The 19887-nt window shown below is 36.7% G+C and overlaps 1 protein-coding gene across 1 annotated transcript; it reads right to left on the bottom strand.

Moving 5' to 3' along the window:
• Nucleotides 1-4098: 4098 nt before the first annotated feature.
• Nucleotides 4099-18074, bottom strand: LOC149779376 (uncharacterized). Its single transcript, XM_089938608.1, has 2 exons — nucleotides 17602-18074; nucleotides 4099-6104 (listed from the first exon to the last, which is right to left on the bottom strand). The coding sequence occupies exons 1-2, from the start codon at nucleotides 18028-18030 to the stop codon at nucleotides 5862-5864; spliced, it is 672 nt and encodes a 223-aa protein (XP_089794734.1). The 5' UTR covers nucleotides 18031-18074; the 3' UTR covers nucleotides 4099-5861.
• Nucleotides 18075-19887: the final 1813 nt, after the last annotated feature.

Below are 19887 nucleotides of genomic sequence, written 5' to 3'. Positions count from 1 at the left end.
AACTCATTGGGGAGTGTCCCCAATTTTAGGCAGCCCAGTGGGCATAAGTCCACCCGCATGTATGAACATGGCCTTCGGGCCTATAAGACATGACGGGTTTATACTGGATCCATTATTTTCATCTTATAATATAGCCTCGCCGTCACCGGTCGTCCAGCCTTCACTGGCTGTCCATCATGGTAGTCCTTTTGAGAAAACGGCCCAGCAAACTAGCTCGTTGCTTGCAATTCGGACTCATTGGGGGATTGTCCACGGCCCAGTGGGCTTAAGTCCCCTTTATGTCCGAGTATGGCCTTCGTGGCTGTACGTCATGGAGCATGGAGTTTGTTCCGGAATCATTATATCCAATGAAAAGTACCGCCTCACCGTTACGGGTCCAGCTGTCCTAGCATGCGGACCTTTACGTTGAAAGGTTCCAGCCAACATGGATGTACGGGTTTCTTAGTAACTGATCAGTCCGTCTAGCAGCACTATTGGCAACTTACTGTTACTGTGCAGGATATACCAGCGAGAAATCTGTCTGTCATGACAAACCTTTAAAGCGGCCGGTATGGATGATAGCCGGACCGTCTTCTATACCGCCAGCATCTGGGCAGACCATACGCCGTGCAAACCATCTGGCAGCTCCCATAGTGCTGGACTTCAGAATGCTCACTGCTTATCCACTAGGGGTAATCGATGCCATCCGGGATGACTTATCCAGAGCTGCAAGCGGACCAAGAATGGGACTCAACAAACATCAAGTATGGCGAAGCTCCTTCAAATCAACCACATTCAGATCCGACCATGGAACGGACTGAATTCAGCGTTAAAGCTGCAGTCGAAGAAATTTATCGGGTGTTGTCCATTTCAGAATGCCTTCAACCCCCCACCCCCCGCAACTCAAGGTTATAAAGTTAAGAGTTTGTAGATTTTGGCGAGGAGGACTCCCTTCCCAATTGGCTAAAATTAATTATCACTGACCGGCTTTTGGCTTGAATTGGTGACCCGGGAAATGGAAGGACGTTCTTCTCAGAAAGCCTAAACGCAGCAACATTCTCATATCGCTGGTATGAAACACTACGTCTTAAATGTTAGATTTGGCCTCATTGGCAGTTTTCCGGTTCGCGTGAAATCAGACAATAACCACGCACGGGAGGCGACTGCCAGGATTGCTAGATCATTAACCGGGCAGCATACCATACTATGGCCAATGCTTTGACTGCTTCGGCCAACTTAGACCTGATACGTTGTTGTTGTAGGGTTTAACGCCATTTTTCAGCACACGATAGGCTTTACATGGCGCCAGTATTAATGGTGGAGAAAGAACCCGGGAAAATCCCCGGAAAGAACTACCGACCCACGAGAAGCTACTGGCAAGCTTTCTCAGATACCCACATTGGCTGAATCCGAGACTCGAACCGACGCAGACAGAGGTGAGATGGCCGTGATCCGTAACGGAGAGCGCTTTAGACCACTCGGCCACTCGGGGAGACCTGATACGACGTGACGCATATTTGCGGTCCACGACTCTTAAATCTCGTCATACTCTGACTTTACGGACGACCCCGTTGGGGTCACCGTTACTTTTGGGATGAAGAATCGAAGGAGTTCGAAGGCAGACAGCTCATGAACTGCCCTCCATCTCCCCGCTCAACCCACACAGGCGTTTGGAACATTCAGCCCCCGCCAGTGAGAGGGACTTTAAGCGTTCGTGGGACAAGGGGTCTTTTCAGTCAGATGAGAACCAATATTGATCCTAATCCAATGCCAGGAGACAACACTTTATCCGAACTAGGAGGCATTCGTATAGAGGCGGTAAGAAACATACATTTCTCCGCTTTCAAGCCTCCTAACCGTAAACATTGACCTACCCTCCCCAACCCCTGCAGACAACCTTTCGATGGGCTACCGACTCCTGCGACTTCGGGCTCACTGTATCTCCTTATTCCCTCAGAATGATTGGGTGATCCAGGTCTTTTCGAAGGGGCTAAGTTTTCATTTATCTAACCCCTTCTCTTTCCTCTTATCATCTCTTCACTGACACACCATTGGATGGACAGAAGGAGGCCTTTCTATAACAGGAGATAGGGTCACTCATCGAAAAACAAGCGGCAGAGATTGCGCAAAGACCAAAATCTCCGGGCATTTTATTCAAGGCAGTTTCTTATTCAGAAAGCGAAAAGCAAGTTGAGGACCATCATCAACTTGGGTCGCCTTAACCAATTCATTGCACCACAGACATTCACGATGGAGACGGCGTGATCAATCCGTCTCTCCATCCGACGGGACGAGTATGCGGTCAGTCTCGATAAGACCGATGCATATTCTCACGCCCCTATCCACCCCGTGTCACGGAATTTCTGCGTTTAGCTTACTGCGACAGGGCTTATCAGTTTAAAGTTCTACCATTTGGCATCAACATCAGCCCTTGGATTATTACCACGGTTATGGATTGCGTAAAGTATGATAAATTATATTCTTCTCCAATGCAGAAGCGACCTTCTCTCACCTTTAGATCATTTAGGCTTTCTAGTGAACTTGTAGAAATCTGATCCCCGTTCATCCAACAGCTTTTTCCATTTGGGTATGGAGTTTTCACCAATCTGAATTTGGTACGGCTTCTTCGCATTCATGTAATCAGAATCGTCGAACTCGTCGGGTCCGTTTCCAACAGGACTTGAATTTCAGCGAGAGAGATCCTGCAACTCCTCGGATTATTCCATGCGGCGGCGGACTTGAACCAAAACATTCCAGAAGTTACGGGGTCAGAAATGCGAGATGATTCTGACAGAGCCTCTTTGATAGGACAAGTCCTGTGTTACCGATCTACTCAATCTAGCAAAAGATCTGCCCAGGAAGATTCTCGCCAACCCGAATCTTCTCAAGCAACCACGGTAACAGGTGTTTCATTCTTGCCCGGACCATCTTCTTCTGCTCGCTTGGCTCGTCTCTAGACTGCCGTGAGAGACAAACCATTTAAATCTTCGATTGCGGAGAGAATATTGAGAGCATGAAGGCCCTCTACTCTGAAGGCTTACGAGAGAAAGTGATGTGTTTTCAGGGACTGGTGTCACCTCAACAGCATCGTTTCTTTGAGTGCCTCAATCCCATTCTGACTCTTCGAGGAGAAACAGTTTGCCCCAATTAATAGCAAAGGCTACCACTCCATGTTCTCGGACACATTTCAAAATCATGGCATATATAAGGAATGTACAAATAATGTAAATTTACATGCAAACGTAACCCCCTATCCAGGCGAAACGTGCTATAAAACCCACTCCAAAACGTTACTTAGGACTTTAGAAGAAAGACCGGTTGAGAGGCAGTCACGCTATATAGATGCATATACTTTAAAATGCCTGGTGTTGTATTGCAGCTCTCTCCTACTTCTAGAGACGGGCTTAAAAGGCTAATAAAAATACCCTGCTTAATACTAAATATAATCAGTAATAATAATATAATTTCTATCATTGCTATCTGCAATGGAATACAGTGGATTGCAAAGAAATAAAAATTACTTATAAACAATATTTTACAACAAAGATACATTTAACAAGAATATCACTGAATGGTTCCTGAAAAATATAGCAAATATCTAGCCAGGTTTATTAAAAATTCATTTTGACAAGAATTTAAACAAAAACAGAAGATATATGTATACATATGGAAAAGGACTCGTAAAAAGCCATCATCATTGGTAAGAATTATTAAAAAAATGTTTGCTCTAAATTTGCTGAGGAAAAAATATAGACTTTATTTTTTGGTACTCGCCCTCCTATTTCCCAACAATGTGAAGCACCTGGCTCTGATATTTTCTGTGTTGGTAGTGGTTCTAATACATTCTAAGCGAAGGAACAGACCGATCGATTAAAAGTGCAAACATTTCGACCTTGACGTACGGAAAAGGACACAGCTCCGTTCCGCCCTAGGCAAATATGAATTCGTTTAAAAGATATAAAACAAGCGTATACATGTGACTTTTATTATGATCTAAAATATATACGACACCATGTAAAATTATTCAAGGCTGCATGACATATATATATATATATATATATATATATATATATATATATATATATATATATATAACCTTTGTAATACAAAGTTCTCAGGTACAGGATTGTGAACTATGGAAAAGCGTGTGACAATGGTGTGTGGAGTGACATTGGCTACAGTAATGTCCTACGTCTAGCATTATATACATTTCTTTAATAGCTATAAACTTATCATAGACAAATCTAAGATGACAACATGGCTAAGCATTCTACTGTACTGACCTAGTGATTCCCTTTACTCAGCCCCTCTGCTTACGGAACAGAAATGTGCCCAACTTCCAACTAAAAAATCTAGCATACGGAGTTTTAAAAACAACAAAATTCTATGTCAAAGCTTTTGAAAATTCAGTGTTTTTTCTTTTCTTTCGAGTTTCAAAGTTTAACTCTGAACGAGGGCATTTGAAAAGTACAGAATATTTGTTTGTAACTTTTTTCATTGAACCTAGGAATAAATTTAAACTGATTCAGAGACAAAACAACGTTCTATAAATGACCTACAACTGCACGTGCAGCACACCGGACATATTCAGATATATGTGTGACGTAACATAAGTAGATGACAGCGATGTTAAAATGTCGAATATGGACAACAATTCTGCTACAGAGCAAAGAGAATACTGTAAAATCAAGTCGTGAATGTACCGCAAATCGACCATGTTCTGGAAGACCGCTGTCGGCTATTGATGAGTGGAAAGTGACTTGTTACGAAAGCAACTGATGAAGATACTCGGTGCATGGTGAAAGATATTATATTTGAAGCTCAGACGGGTTTCTGCAAGACGGATCCTGCATTTATTGACGGCTGATCAAAAACAGACTCGGGGTTTAACTCATCAAACAGCTAAAAGCCAAATATGAAATGAGTGACCAGACACATTTGAATGAGATTGTCACAATTGATGAAATGTGAATTAACTGTTTCGAACCCGACTCAACAGAAAATATGAAAGTCAGGATCGCATAAAACGAGCAGAGGCCACAAATAATTCGAAGAAGTCGTACTGTCAAGAGAGCCGCATACATATTATTGTTCGATGCAAAAGGCGTGGTCGTCCAAGTACCTGTGCTTGATTCTAACAGTGTCCTGGTCATTTTTATGCCTCTCATTTCCGGATTACCCATTAAGCATACTAAGCACGTGCTTAGGGCGCCGGGAAAAAAAATCAAAGTAATTGTTGATGATAAAATTTAATGAAATTATATATATGAAAAGTTTCTGCATAAGGAACAAAGGTCACCGTGACCTATTTTGTAACAATAAGCAATTCTTGTAGGGATGAATGGAATGCCAACAATAACTTTAAATTTTATCATTATTGTAAACGATAACGATGAATATGACACTGGAAGAATAATAACAAAGACAGCAACATTAGCTGAAGCAAAAAAAGGCAAAATAAACCAAACAAAGTTTACAAACTCCAGACCTCGCTTTTCGAAACCAGTGTTTGCACCCGTACGCATCCATGCATAACTGAGTGAATATTTTTTCATTTTCCTCGTCACAAAATCTTGGAATATTAAAACAAAAGTTATTATTAAAGTACACAAAACACATCCCCCCCCTTAAGTTAAACTATGTATAGATAGGGTAGTCGCACCTTTCAATAAAAATGGATATAAGTAGTCTTCATATGAAACGTAACTGTTGACTAATATTTTTTAAAATCCGATTTCATTTAGAGGTGTCCTAATCATGTGTTGATGTTAGTTTCCTCTTGTATGTTTATTTTTATTTTGATGCTATACCAAACATTTCGATGTAAATGTTTCTCAGGCCATAACTGACGTGGAGTTGGCCCTTGAGCTTTCATCTCATTCTTATTCCAACGGAACTACGATGCCCATTCGAGATTTCCTTTGCATTTTTACTCTGTAAGTCTCACGGGCTCTATCCAGTTTGTTCAGATAGGCTTCGAGGCCTTTGTTCATACTTTCGGAATGTTTCAACAGAATTTGCTCATGGTGTTGCCTATTCTGCTCTCTTTTCCTGGCCAACTGTTCCATGATATCTTTTTTCCGGATCCGTGCATTTAGAACATCGAAATATACTCGTTTTGCGGTCTGAAAGAAAAAAAAAATAATTTCAAACAAATGAGTATGTATGTATGTATGTATGTATGTATGTATGTATGTATATATGTACAAAAGTCATGGTACGGACGCTGTTGGCACAATATGGACGGCTAAGATACAATGTAATATTTTCATAAAAACAGTCGAAAAGGTGATATGACCTAGTATATATTTTTGCATAGCTGACATGTATTAAAATTACTCCATATACAAATTTTATATACAGAATACTTTCTGTCAGAAAGTTTAGTTTTAGTTAATTCTTGCAATGAGACATGTTCGGTAATTCATTATTAAATCTTCAGTTATATATATATATATATATATATATATATATATATATATATATATATATATATATATATATATATATATATATATATATATATATATATATATATTCAATATATAATAAATACTTTAATCATATTAATAGCTTTTTAAAATTATTAAATATATATACCTAGCAGATACATTCACGTGTTACGAGTGACTGCACTCACCTTTTTATTTATTCTATACACTTATTACGAATGATTGCACTCACGTTCTTTTTTCATTCTGTTAAGCTTGTTACGAATGATTGCACTCACGTTCTTTTTTCATTCTGTTAAGCTTGTTGCGAATGATTGCACACACGTTCTTTTTTCATTCTGTTAAGCTTGTTACGAATGATTGCACTCACGTTCTTTTTTCATTCTGTTAAGCTTGTTACGAATGATTGCACTCACGTTCTTTTTCATTCTGTAAACTTGTTGCAAATGATTGCACGCACATTCTTTTTCTTCATCATATAAACTTGTTCAAGAAAAGTTTTTATTTCGGACATATCAATAAAAGACGATATAAAACATCAACGGAGTTTTTGAAAAGAGACCACAAATTACTTCAAATTTATTCAACTTTTACGATGTTATTTGTTGCTAAAATTCTGGCAAAATCTTAGTTTGAAACCATTTAAGTCTAGAACATCTGGTTACTTTTAGAGGCACGGAAAAAGGCTTATCTTGTTCATTCTCATTTAAATTGTCAGATTATGTGTTCGCTCTTGCAGTTGAGAATGGCTCTTGATTTTCAAATGAGTGTTTTGTCGATTCTTTTACGGACACTTTTATCCAATCTATTAAGTAAAACAGAGGGTGCATACATAGGTATAGTATATTAGATTCAACACTGATACCAAACATACTTCTGTAGTTTTGATGACCTTGAAAAGCCCTTGAGAATCTAGAAAATACATGCAACCCGAATTTACTGAGGAACTTATCAAGCTTGATTCAGGAATCTTCTTTATATACAAAGTCATTTATACAGTGAACTCCTTTACCAATCCTCTGCTTGGAAGAAGAGAAAATACAGTTTGTTTCCAATTGGTCGTAGGAGTAACCAGTCTTCTGATCCAGGCTGTCTTAACAGAATCCACAAACGTATTGATATCAATACATTTCAAAGCCATCCTCACGACAATCGTTAATAATTGCTTTTCGTTTAATCTTGACTCCTGCTCCAGTCCAAACGAGCTTATTAAAAGCGAATCTAGTTCTTGGAGTACACTATGTAGGAGATTTGTAAACTCATTAGTAGATGAGTGAGTTTCGATAATGACAAACTTAATAACTATCATATTGCCAAAGCTGCTTTTGATATTTCAGTAATTGTACTAAAGCCCTCAAATGTAGAGTATTGATAAATGCGATCCAGGGCTGATTTTGGGCCTTTTCAGAGCCATCAGGATTGAATGCAATGGCATCTGCATAGTGTGAGATAATCGGTGTCGGATTGCTCATTAAGCACACTAAGCACGAACTTAGGGTACCAGCCCAACAGGGGCACGAGAAAAAATTCAAAATAATTTTTGAATATAAAACTGAATGAATTATATATGACCATTTTGATCTGCATGTACGAGCATTTTGATTTGGAATGATGGCAACACTGGTATTTTCCCACCTTTTTAGCTTTTAAGATTATTTTTTTTTTGCATTTTGTAGGAGGGGGACCATACTATTTTCAGTGCTTAAGGCACTGGAAGGCCTTAATCCAACACGGGAGATAATATATTATATATGCTTTACATTACATTTTATTCCTTTAACATTGGGTTTGTTCTTGGTATATGGAATTATATCTCTGCTCTCAGAAGGAAAATATGTGGGGAGAGGGGATTACCCTGTCTGCTGCCAATTTTGATATAAAACAATGAATATTGTTCATTTACAATAATGCACGATTTAATATTTTTATAAAATAGGTTTATTCAATTATTGAAATCTATCTAAATTTAAAAACGAAAAATAATAATTACAAAAAGGTCATGAAGCTGAATTAAAATCTTACTCTAAGATAATTAAGAGAAGTCGATGTATGTTATACTTGTTTGGATTGAAAACAAAACCCTATATCGTACGAATACATTTCTACCTTTAATAAAACCATTTTGTTCATTGATACTATTTGCTGTGAAGAACATGTTTTTGTCTGTTTGCAACGTTCGCTGATGCAGTTTTGCATGCTACACTGATGAAAAAAAACGAACTCACATTTCATCAAAAACTTTTTTGGTTAATCCCCCTTTGGAAGACAAGTTATTGCACCTTTCTTTTGAGTTGATTATAGCTCTCCGTAAGTATATGAAACATGAATTGTCCTGGCATAAAATGGACTAATAACTACGCAAACAAACTTATAAAATTCAACTAGAAACACATATGATCCGGACTTTGGTTATTTGGCATGTATTTTATGCTTGTATCGGCCGAAATATTGTTTTAGAGGAAGAACCCGAGAAAACCCCTCGAAGAACTACTGACCATCAGGAAGCTACTAGCATCTTTCTTACCTATCCACGTTGACCGAGCCCGAGACTCGAGGCCATGTGGACAGACGTGAGATGTCAGTGAGTTATAAGGCGAGCACATTAGGCCACTCGGTCACCCGGGATCCCCGATTAAAGTTAAAGGGCTACTCCAACATTCTTTTTATGTACCCTCTACTTGAGGAATACATCCATAATAGAGAACAGAGTGGATCCCCTTGGTGAAAAGAACATAGCTTGTTAAAATATCATTTTGAATCTTTCATACTTTCTGACGGATTACCAATATACGTTCCAACCATTTTTATATACTGGTCATCATTTTACTGAAGTAGTTTCTATTTTCAAAATTACAGGAATATTTTGGTACTCGTTCCTATTCAGTCTATTTTGCCCCTGGCCGTATTCCCACACCTTCCATTTTTTCCCTAAGATTTCCATCAATCATCAAGTGATGATTTTTGTTACCTAAACTTTGACAGTTACTAGTTTCCTTAATTTGTTTAACAAGCTGCGTCTCTCTTGGATAATTTTGTCTATTTTATAAGGCGAGTAAGGAATGGTTTTCTCCGATTTCTGCGATTATCATTTTCGAAAAAGGAGAGTAAAACAAATATCTCAAAAGTCGATATGTACTCAAAATTAGATGCCTGATTAGAGTGTATACATTGATTTTTGTTATGACGAATTGCGTCGGTGGCAAAAAGAACTGTAAACTGAATTTCAAATTAAACCCACCAAGATATCACCCGTATAGACCACAAAAATAATCATGACAAATATAAACGCTGGATTAATAAATGTCCAATAAATATACAATTCATAACGATTAATAATACATTCAATATGTCTGTAAATATCTATGTAACTGTAGACCAGGTAGAATGAAAGAAAGAGATGGTCACCTGGATAACTATTATCAATATTGTGAAATAAAGGAATTGCCAAAATTAATATCATCTCATGTAAGTCAAAGGGAAGATAAAAATAATTTAGCAAGAAGTGTCCAACTTAATTTTTTTCTGATTTAACATTACATGAGCACAAAAGATTATGCAGTACAATAGATATTATATAAATATAATGCATGAAAAGATTCTGAAGTTAAATTTTAAGCTAGTTTAATTCCTTCTATATTGGAAATTTAAAAGCATTATATAGACAATCACTGGATACACTAAACACTGAAATCTACTTACAACCAGGATTTTGTCTTTATATGGAATCAAGAAGTATGTGCCTGTATAGAGCTGAGTGTATTGAGTTCAGGAAACATTTACGAAGAACAAAGACCAACCAAAGATGTTAAACTCATATTTAACTATTAAGGATACAATATTTTAATTCCACCATCATTTCTAATAATTGTGAAAAGACAATTAAAGGAAACAAATGCTGCCACTTGAAAATATAGATGTCCTGCACGCCTAGATTGCAATTTAAATACAAATATCGTAAATATATGACACTAATTATTCATAAATAATCTGTATATGATTATTAACTAATTGTTAAAACCTTAGCAAAGATCGACCAAGATATAAAGTAGAAATGGTATCAAACAAAATGAAAAATTCATTTCGTTTAGTGAGGATTGTAGAGTCGACAGATTTGAAAAAAAAATGAAAAGAGTTTGTAATAATGAGCACAATCAGATTCATTGATAATTGCATATTTATGAACAAATCACAAGAGCAAGGTGCGAAAAATCTAATCGATGATAAATTCAGGGAAACAAACAAAACTGCCATAAGATCTACCAAAATGTTTGAGAAAAGGCATATATATGTATGAATAAATGGATGCATGTGAAGGTTTAATAAAACTAAATTACCACCAATCGAAAATGTCTTTTAATACCTCAACGGATTAGGAATTAGACGACCATCATTATGCTAATGACGTCATGAAACATGTTTAGTCGAAGGTCATATTTAAGTGCACCTAAAGAGAATGGGCAGTTTATGCTATATTCAACGTATCTGATTTGTACAGATTAGCAAATAACTTACACACCTTCCTAACCAGGCTAACAATGTTTTGTTTGATTTCCGTTATGTTCTACTAATCTGTCCAGCATCTCACACGATACATCCAATTTATAATCCTTTAAGGTTTACAGTGATTTTTCACATTTAAAAAATGTATTCGAAGTTCATTTCTGTGTTTATCTTACATTGCATTTGTGTGTGTGCGTGTGTGCGTGTGTGTGTGTGATTTAGATTTTTACCGTAGCTTTAACAAGTTTTCAGTCATATCGCTACGATGTCTGCAGTGGCAGTTTATAGTGATGTCTAGCACTGGGGCATGGTGCTGCAGACATGTAGCATCATGGCCAACCCAGTCACATTATCCTGACACCAGGCCAACCAGTCTTAACACTAACCTCTTAATGGTGAGCGCCAAGCGAGGCAGCTGTAATTACCATTTCTGTAAGTCTTTGGTATTACTCAGCTGGGGATCAAACCCACGATCTCCCGCATCCGAGGCGGACCCTCATGCACTAGGCCACCGGAGCGGTCTCATTGCATTTGTAATATAATTGATCATATCATTAGGACAAATCACGTTTTTCGACCGCCTCATAACATTAATAAGGTAAATTAACTTCTTGTTGACGTGTGCTCTTTTTATTTTATTTTTTATTTTTATTACAGAGGTATATATGACACAGACGTTTTTCTCCGCTGCACCATTCTTTTTACATTTTTACACACCATTCATATTTTACATTTATCAATGTCTGGTAGTTCTTCATTACTAATACTATTAGTAATATATAGTATATTATATATTTTATAGAGTGCTTACCTGTGCATATGACATGGAATAAATAAACATTTTGTGTGCATTCGTCTTTTTTCTGTTTGTCTGCATGTGAATTCCTTGTTGAAAGCTACCTAGTATACATCCTGTTGCAATGAATCTAATATCACAATGCAGATCTGGAAAAACATATTAACACCAGCTTTATCAATTTCCGTATGTTATTGTTCCTCTTGAAAAATATTGAGTTGCTTCTGTAAATTGTTGTGTCCTATTTTACCCCTGTAAATAAAACATTCTTGGTAATACTGCAAAAGTAAGCGTTATTGTTTCTATTGCTGAATGGAAACTTTTTCAGTTTTTCTGTCTATTGTAACACAGCAACAAGACTCCTTTTAATTCAGAATTTAACGTTGTTTATTTTCTTCTTCTGAGTTTATCGTGGTATAAACTGTCAGTTGCAGACTCACACAGCAAATAACACCCGAAGAGCAAAAGTATTCGACAGACAATAATCTGTTGTATCTGTACATCAAGCGGTACTCTAATTTCGTTCCGTATACACTAAATTGAGCAGTTTCTGTATTGGTAGTTTGTGCATAACCCGCTACTAATCGTAACTTTGTAAGTTTTTCGTTATATACTCCTTGCTCTATTTCATTTGTTCTCACAGAAAATCTCATTACTACCATAATAAATATAGGATATTTTCTTTCCCTACGTTAATACCGGTTATATTTCATCGTGTGGTACCAAAATAAATATTAACGAGTGGAACAACACGTTAACCTCACCCCTTTTCTTAAATTAATCGTACTTTCACGGGCAGATCATGAATAAACGTAACCTAAGAAAGCGGTAGGACTGGATTGACTTAATCTGTCATAGTAATCAACATTTTTGTCATTTTGTAAAGTATTCACCGTCTCTAAAACAAATCGAGTCCTATTAGCAATGTATCGCCGCAATGTATAAGGGAAAATAACTACAAAGAGATAAGATCGGCGTTGGTCAAATTTCTTTATCAGTGATTGGTTTCCAAGTCTGTACTGCGAGGAAGTTTCTTTTTATTTGTTCTAGCTCACGAAGTACTTGTCTTTATTTCTACAGGTACAACTTGTGAGGGAAAACACGTTCAAGCGTCGCATATGATGGGATATCTTGTATTTTCACGGGTGAAATTTTCACATGTGAAAATACAGGAACGAAAAAATATGAAAATTATTTAGCCAATAAGTCTCTATATCCCACACTTAAATATATAATAAACTGTTATATCTGTAGACATATTATTTCCAAATTGTTCATAAATACGGCAAATTTAACGGTAGTATAAATGCATAGTCGCAGGTTGACTGTTTATGAGAAGGCTAGTAAATTATATTAGGATTGTGTTGCCCAGATTTCTGTGAAACAGCATCAGTAGGGTTGAAGAATAAAGAGGGGGAAAATCTTAATCTAAATTATTTAAGTTTTGAGTTACCAAACTTTGTTCTCCTGATCTTTTATTCAACCTATGAAAGTGGTACAGCCGTTTTCATTAAACGGATCGATTTTCTTTTCCAGTTGTTCTAGTTACATTGCCCAATTTACTATTAATTTGAAGTACTTTTTAATCAAATGATTGAAATATAAAATTAGTTCTTGTCAATGGTAATGCATTTACGATAGCTCTACCAGTAATAATTGCCGCTGTTGCCATACTATTTAGTGGTACCAAAATTGATACTGTTCCGATATCGAATGTGCGAAAATTGCTTCTTCGCCATCATCAACTCTTTCCATTATAAACAACGAGTGAAGATTATCCACCCACTTCGTCGGAGGCTTAAACCGTGAGAATAGTCACATAAAGGCATATTCATCACGTGACAGTTACTTTATAAATCCACAGATGATTGGGTTATTTGACGACAATAACAATTCTGAATGATCACAGTCACGTTCTATTGGTTCCTTGATATAAATGTTTTAGCCGGTAATCCGCCGATATACTGCGGTGCTTCGAAACGGCAAGAGTTGTAATTCCACGCGAATTTACAAGTTGCCACACATTAGACTGGATTTTAAATAATGCTGTAAATATGGTCGAAAGGCCTCTTTAACCGACTGTAAATCAAAGGGCTGCGAGAAGAACCTTTGTTTGAAAATTATGTTTACCGGACAGAACCATTTGCACAATTGCTCGACACAAAATCAGAATATCATATCCCTCTACTTAACATGTGTTCATTAAATCATCTTTTTTAAATTTTAAGCTGTATTTATCAAAAATATTTAAGGTCTATAGTGGGACAACATGGAAAAGTTCTAGCAATAGAAAACTTGGGAAGTGCCATTATCGTATTTAACGAGGACATTGGGGAAAAAAGAGTTTTTAGATAAAGATGGGTTAACTTGTAAAGAGCAATTAATGAAGTTTCGATAAGTAAGAAAATAGATTGGAAAACTTGAGTTGGCTGAAGCAGTTGACCTAATATTGACCTTCTCAGCAAAAGGTCAAATAATTTAGAAGACGTTACCATAGTGTCGTTACCAGATTGAATTTACATATAGACAGAAATATTTGGAATCGATGTAAACTGCATGATAACTACTTGATATATCATTACAGTTCGCCATCTAGATAAATAAAAGATTATTCCAGGGCAAAAGAGACATATACTAAGAAAAATTTATGTATGGCAAATGGAGGACTACTTGTGGATATGTGCAAGCCACTATAACATGCTTTTAGAACACAGGATGATTGTAGCTGGAGTGGACGCTCCGGAAGATTTTTGGTAGGATTTCTTTATATGCCAATTGCTGGCAAATAAACATGGGACCTGTGGCTTTCACTTTTTATGGAGAGAAACTTTCGCGCATGAAAGAAAGTGAGTTGGAGTTTATTTTTTGGATAATATTCAGCGAAACGTTGATATAACTCCCAGCGAACGAAAATATAAATTGGGATGATTTAAAAGGAGATGCAACAAATATTAAGGGAGTGCTCTTGTAGACGAACGTGTGTCGAGTTTAGCAAAGGAAGGAATTCTGATAGCACGAACGCTTGTTGATCCTCCAGGGGCAAAGATTCCCCTTGTAATCGTTACCAATTAAAGAAATAATGTATAGTAAATGCACCTGTGCAGCAGTCTGTGAAAACGTTGAAGTATAAAAAAAAGTAACGAAGATGTCCATAATGATCACATTGGTTCTGTAAAAGGTTCAGGATGGCTGCCCAGAGCATTTACAAAATATTTTGGTGGAGTGTCAAGAACCATTATCGTTAGAACAATTGCAAGATGTTAAGACGCCCTTTTTGTCATAACAAGATATAAATATAAGTACTGCAATAGGTCTTTTAGATTCTGATAGCTTAAATAACAAACTTCTTATATAGCTTGTTACTTTACTACTTTTATCATGATGGTCAAACACGAGTGACAATAAACAATAAAAATAATCACGATAGAAAAAAACCCAACCCAGGCACTTGTGCTGAGGCCAATTTCAAATAGTTGTCGCGGTTGCGCAGTTATTTACTTATATGATTTTTTGCCAAGTAAAAACATTCATAGCTTACAATTGTTCTTAGATATGTGTTTACATTAATGATTTGTTACCCATGTACATTGGCTCTGTAAATGATGTAGTGTCTCGTAATCAGCTTTGCCGATAATTTGGATAAGTTTGGGAGTATTATCGTGTATTATCGTGTGCGCCGAACCTAAGAGTGTAGAAACACCCGACAATATGATTTTAAAAACACCCAACAACGTGGATCAAAAATAAACAGAAGTCAATGAAAAAATAGCTAGGATCGAAGCGATTGGAATTTATGATCTTGATGAAGAAAACATGATGAATAATTCATTGGTGCAATTTGAAGTAGTTTCTCTTTATATCAGCATGCCAACCATTAATCAGTCGAGGTGATTCGTTCGACCAATACCAAGCGGCGGTATGCGAAAACTCAGCATACCTGAGTTATTTGCACCCTTAAATGGACCCCAACCACTTCCATCGGATCAACCACAGCCAGTTGAGACAACATCATTAACAGTACAACAACTGAAGCAATCCACGTATAAGCGTGAGCTTGATGTACGAATACCAAGAGGTGGATAAAAAGCTGACAAATGGTGTTACTAGGTTTTACAGTTGCACTGCGTCAGACTGTGAAACATCTTTGTGAAACGATTAAATATCAAAATTGCTATTTGAACCAACGAGCAGAAATTGAATGTATAGTGAGGATAAACAAAACCATCGTCGTATCGTCGCCACTATCTCCCCTGCGGCAGTCGAGTATGTTCGTAAACGAGCCAGAGTTTCAGTACAAAAATGTCATGTCTGCTATTATAATGCGATTATTTTGAATGCATATGCGTCAAGCAATGACGCTAGAGACTTTTATTTTACAAGGCTCTGGTACCTCCTGAGTTAAAGCGTACGTTGTTCTTTGTGCACATTTGATTGTGCCGCTTAATCATAAGTCATCAGAAGAATATGAGTCTAAAACCATAACCCCGTGGATTTATGGTGGTACACTTATCTTTAGCCGTAAAGACACCAAGACTATAAATGATTAAATGGACAAAAGCAATGAAAAGATTCTCGAGATACAGGTTCAGGATAGACTCTTGACATATGCATGGCCGTTGAACTAAATGTTGAAGGATTGTTGATTGGGTGCACTCTGAAAAATGTAGAGACATAGAAATATAGATGGTTTTCATCCGAGTGTTGACTTTAGACTTGTTGCTGATATATGAGGATATTATTATTTTATCGTGTACTACCAAACTGGGCTTTCTTACTATCAATTAGTAGAACAAAGAAAAATCATTGGAAGATCTTAACGCTGAAGCCAAATTTGAAACATATATGTGCTCTGTTTAGATAAGATTCTAAGAACAACTCTTAGAAACTATATGGTTGCAGGCTCATATAAAAATAACAATGACGAAAGAACAGAGATAATGGGATAAATGAGAGAATCACGTGTTTTAAACGTCCTTGGTGCTTGTGTTAAGATTAGAATTACTAGTACATGTTAGTGATGGATTCTGACAGCGGTGAAGAGGTTGCAGAATTTACCGACGGGATATTTGATCGGTTGATCGGTGATGCCAAAATTAAAATCAAATCTCCAATGACCGACGTAAATATCTGACAGCAACCGCTATGGGGACATGCTCTAGGGACTTTTAAATTAGCCAATGGATTTGCAGCCTTCAGAAATTTGAAAATGAATTAAATCTTTCGGCACACATTGATGCTCTTCAGCCATACTGCTCAGTCTCCCAGACGAGAAGGTATATGTCTTCATCCGATTAGCGGTCTTGATAAAAGCATAGGTCACCAGATCATGACACAGAAGCAGAGGCTGTCAGCTCTTGACGTAGAACAGTGGAAATATGATTTGAATAAGATTACAAGACCATCTCGAAGCCAATCTGGAATCATTGTATTAGCATGGAAACACTCGGGAATTGTTTCTACAGTGATTAAGCAGAGTTGACAGAATCATTAAAGTTACACACGAACAAAAAACGAAGGGGCAAGGTAAAATGCGAGTGGTCCATTTCATGTTCTGTTCTAGTTGTGAACAACCTATACATCATGCGGATTGATAGGTCGGGGTGAATTACATTGGTTAGTGAAAACCCTCATGTACTTTGACAACTACATTAAAATTAAATCTTCTTTTATGCATATGAAATTAGCCTCGATAATAATTTACATGCATAATTTTTTTTCCCAAAACTACTTGAATGTTTTTCTCATCCTCTTAACGTTTGTACTACATATATGTTCTGTATATCCTTTATTGCCCCGAACTTGGCGCAATATAAACATTATAGTCCATTGAAAATAAGCTACACGAGCCTACTATGGATAGCAATGTTTTATTACCTGCAGCCTGTCAAGTTTCTTTGGCTCCCAGAGTTGTACTTTCCTTGAGTCCGGTGGTTCAACTGTTGGTTCGACATTGTACAGGAAAGGCCTGTCATTGCTATAGCAAGATCGAAGGCCTCTATTGCTCATGTGTTCAAAGAATGTACTTGGTACTTGCCCAGTATACAACAGACGTGTGATCCAATCAGTTGTTCCGTACTTCCAGTAACCGTAATGGTCGTGGGAATGGCTTAAATTTTGCTTTCTTTCGAGCATTATTAGGGGCAACTGAGTTGTTGATACACACCTTCCTTTACCATCAGGAGTTAATTGTGCTGAGCTGCATGGGCTTTGAATGGGCTCGTGATATCCTGCCGTTCGTGGGACAGTCAACTCAAGCGGTCTCACAATATATGGTAAGATAAACTGTTTGCCGTTTATTGCCATTGATAACCTGCATTTGTACCTTCTAATCCGTCCACAGTTTAGCCAAAGCAATCCACACTAACTAGGAGTTTATAATGAGATTAAACCTGTTAGGCCAACGGGCTAAATGGTTACTAGGCTCGTGAATAAGGCGAGATTGTATGTGTCGAATAATTGGATGACGTCATAATTTTGTTCGGCATTGTTCGGTTTCGCCTTACAGTTTCGTACATTGCAGAGTATTGTAATAAAATGAAATTTCTGAGGTTTTCCTCACTGGCTATCGGTATTAAACAAAATAATTTATCTCTTTGGTATTTTACAAATAACTTTAGTTCCCTTTATTTTTGGGTATGACTGATTTGCGTGAGTTGAGCCGTTTTCACTTTCGATACCTCAGAGGTACACTGCAACAAAAAATAGCCATAATGTTTTTAAATAGTTTTGTGTGTGTGTGGCTACTTCATAACTCATTCCAATTTCAGAAGTTAGTATTGTCTAGTCTGGCAAAATTCATTTTCTCTGTTTTAATATCTGCTAACTTTTGTGAACTTTGGACTAGTTTACAGTAATTTTTCTATCACAAGGGAAAATCCATTTTGATCAATTGTCCGCTTTAGGAATCAATTTATTACCCTAATACAATGTATACAGAACTTTCGGTCACAGTGTAAGTAGCGTAGAGGTACGCCAATATTTTTTCCCAATGTGCTCGTTGCAAATACACACAACTTCACCGTAAACCATTTTTGCTTTCAGAAGTACTGAATTAACTTTCAGAAAGGATTAAATAATTATTTGCTCTGTATTGGGACGTTATATTAGCAAACACCAATCTGGGACTGGAACCAAGTCTGGAGAAACGGTTTGCCAGAAAAGCCAAACAGTAGAAACGTACCGGTATATAAATTAATATCGTATTTGAATTGACAGCGTGTGGCTTCAAAGGGTGAGTGGACGCATCCCTGACGGTCATAGGCGAGAACTGTTTAATGCTACCCAAGTATGTTGGCAGCCAAATTTATAATTTAAACTTTTAAAGTACTGTTTTATGTAAAATCAATATGTTGACGCTTACAGTTTCAATAGATAATGGACATTTGAACAAAATCTATACTTGACAGATAACTCTAAGCGAGTCGTCTCTATTTTTAAACGAGGTACATTGCTTTTTACATCTCGCGTAAGGGATACCAGAACACGAGCCTACTATGGATAGCAATGTAAATACACGTAAGGAGCTTGCAGCACATATTTTTGTGTTTTATTATCTCGAACGATCGTATGTTCCTTCGAAGGCGAAAACACAAAAGTCAATATTAAAAATCACTCCACCTCTCAGACTACAGAGTCAACCAAAAAAATATTAATTTAATACCGTAAACATCACAATAATGGGACAAAGCTATAGTATTATGTAAGTAAACAGTTTTCAGAGATGTGATATAATTTTTCATAAATCTAACACGACATAAAAATGTTGGTTTAAAGAGATAACGTATATTGTTTAAAAGTTTGGATGGAATTAAAGTATGGTCATAGCAAGTTGTATTTCAAAATTACATTTAAGAGAACTACTGTTGATTTCAAGTATCAAAAAGTATATTCTGAAATATTTTAGATTTTTTCTTTACAGATCACATTTAATAATGATAACACTGAAACAAACATCGTCAGTCACGAGAGCTCAATGGTTAAAAAAATTGCATTATGGAATAAAATAAATTACATATTTGATGTGAATAAGTGAACACATTTGTATTTGTTTTAATTTTCAGTAAAACTAGAACATCTCACAAATTTTACAAGGACAGTCTGCAATGATTAAATATAATAGATACATAATTTATGGAAAACACATTTAGATTTAAAACATAA

Source organism: Sinohyriopsis cumingii, chromosome 17 (genome assembly GCF_028554795.1).
Source record: "Sinohyriopsis cumingii isolate HCF-2022 chromosome 17, ASM2855479v2, whole genome shotgun sequence".
Lineage (NCBI taxonomy): Eukaryota > Metazoa > Mollusca > Bivalvia > Unionida > Unionidae > Sinohyriopsis > Sinohyriopsis cumingii.
Note: the sequence above shows the minus strand (reverse complement) of the source record. Positions and strands in the feature narration are given on the sequence as shown.

Coding starts and splice junctions, on each gene's coding strand:
- LOC149779376 (XM_089938608.1), bottom strand. CDS start 18,030: ATGGCAATAAACGGCAAACAGTTTATCTTACCATATATTGTGAGACCG. Junction 6,105..17,601: donor AGAAACTTGACAGGCTGCAG/GTAATAAAACAT, acceptor TTTTTCTTTCAG/ACCGCAAAACGAGTATATTT.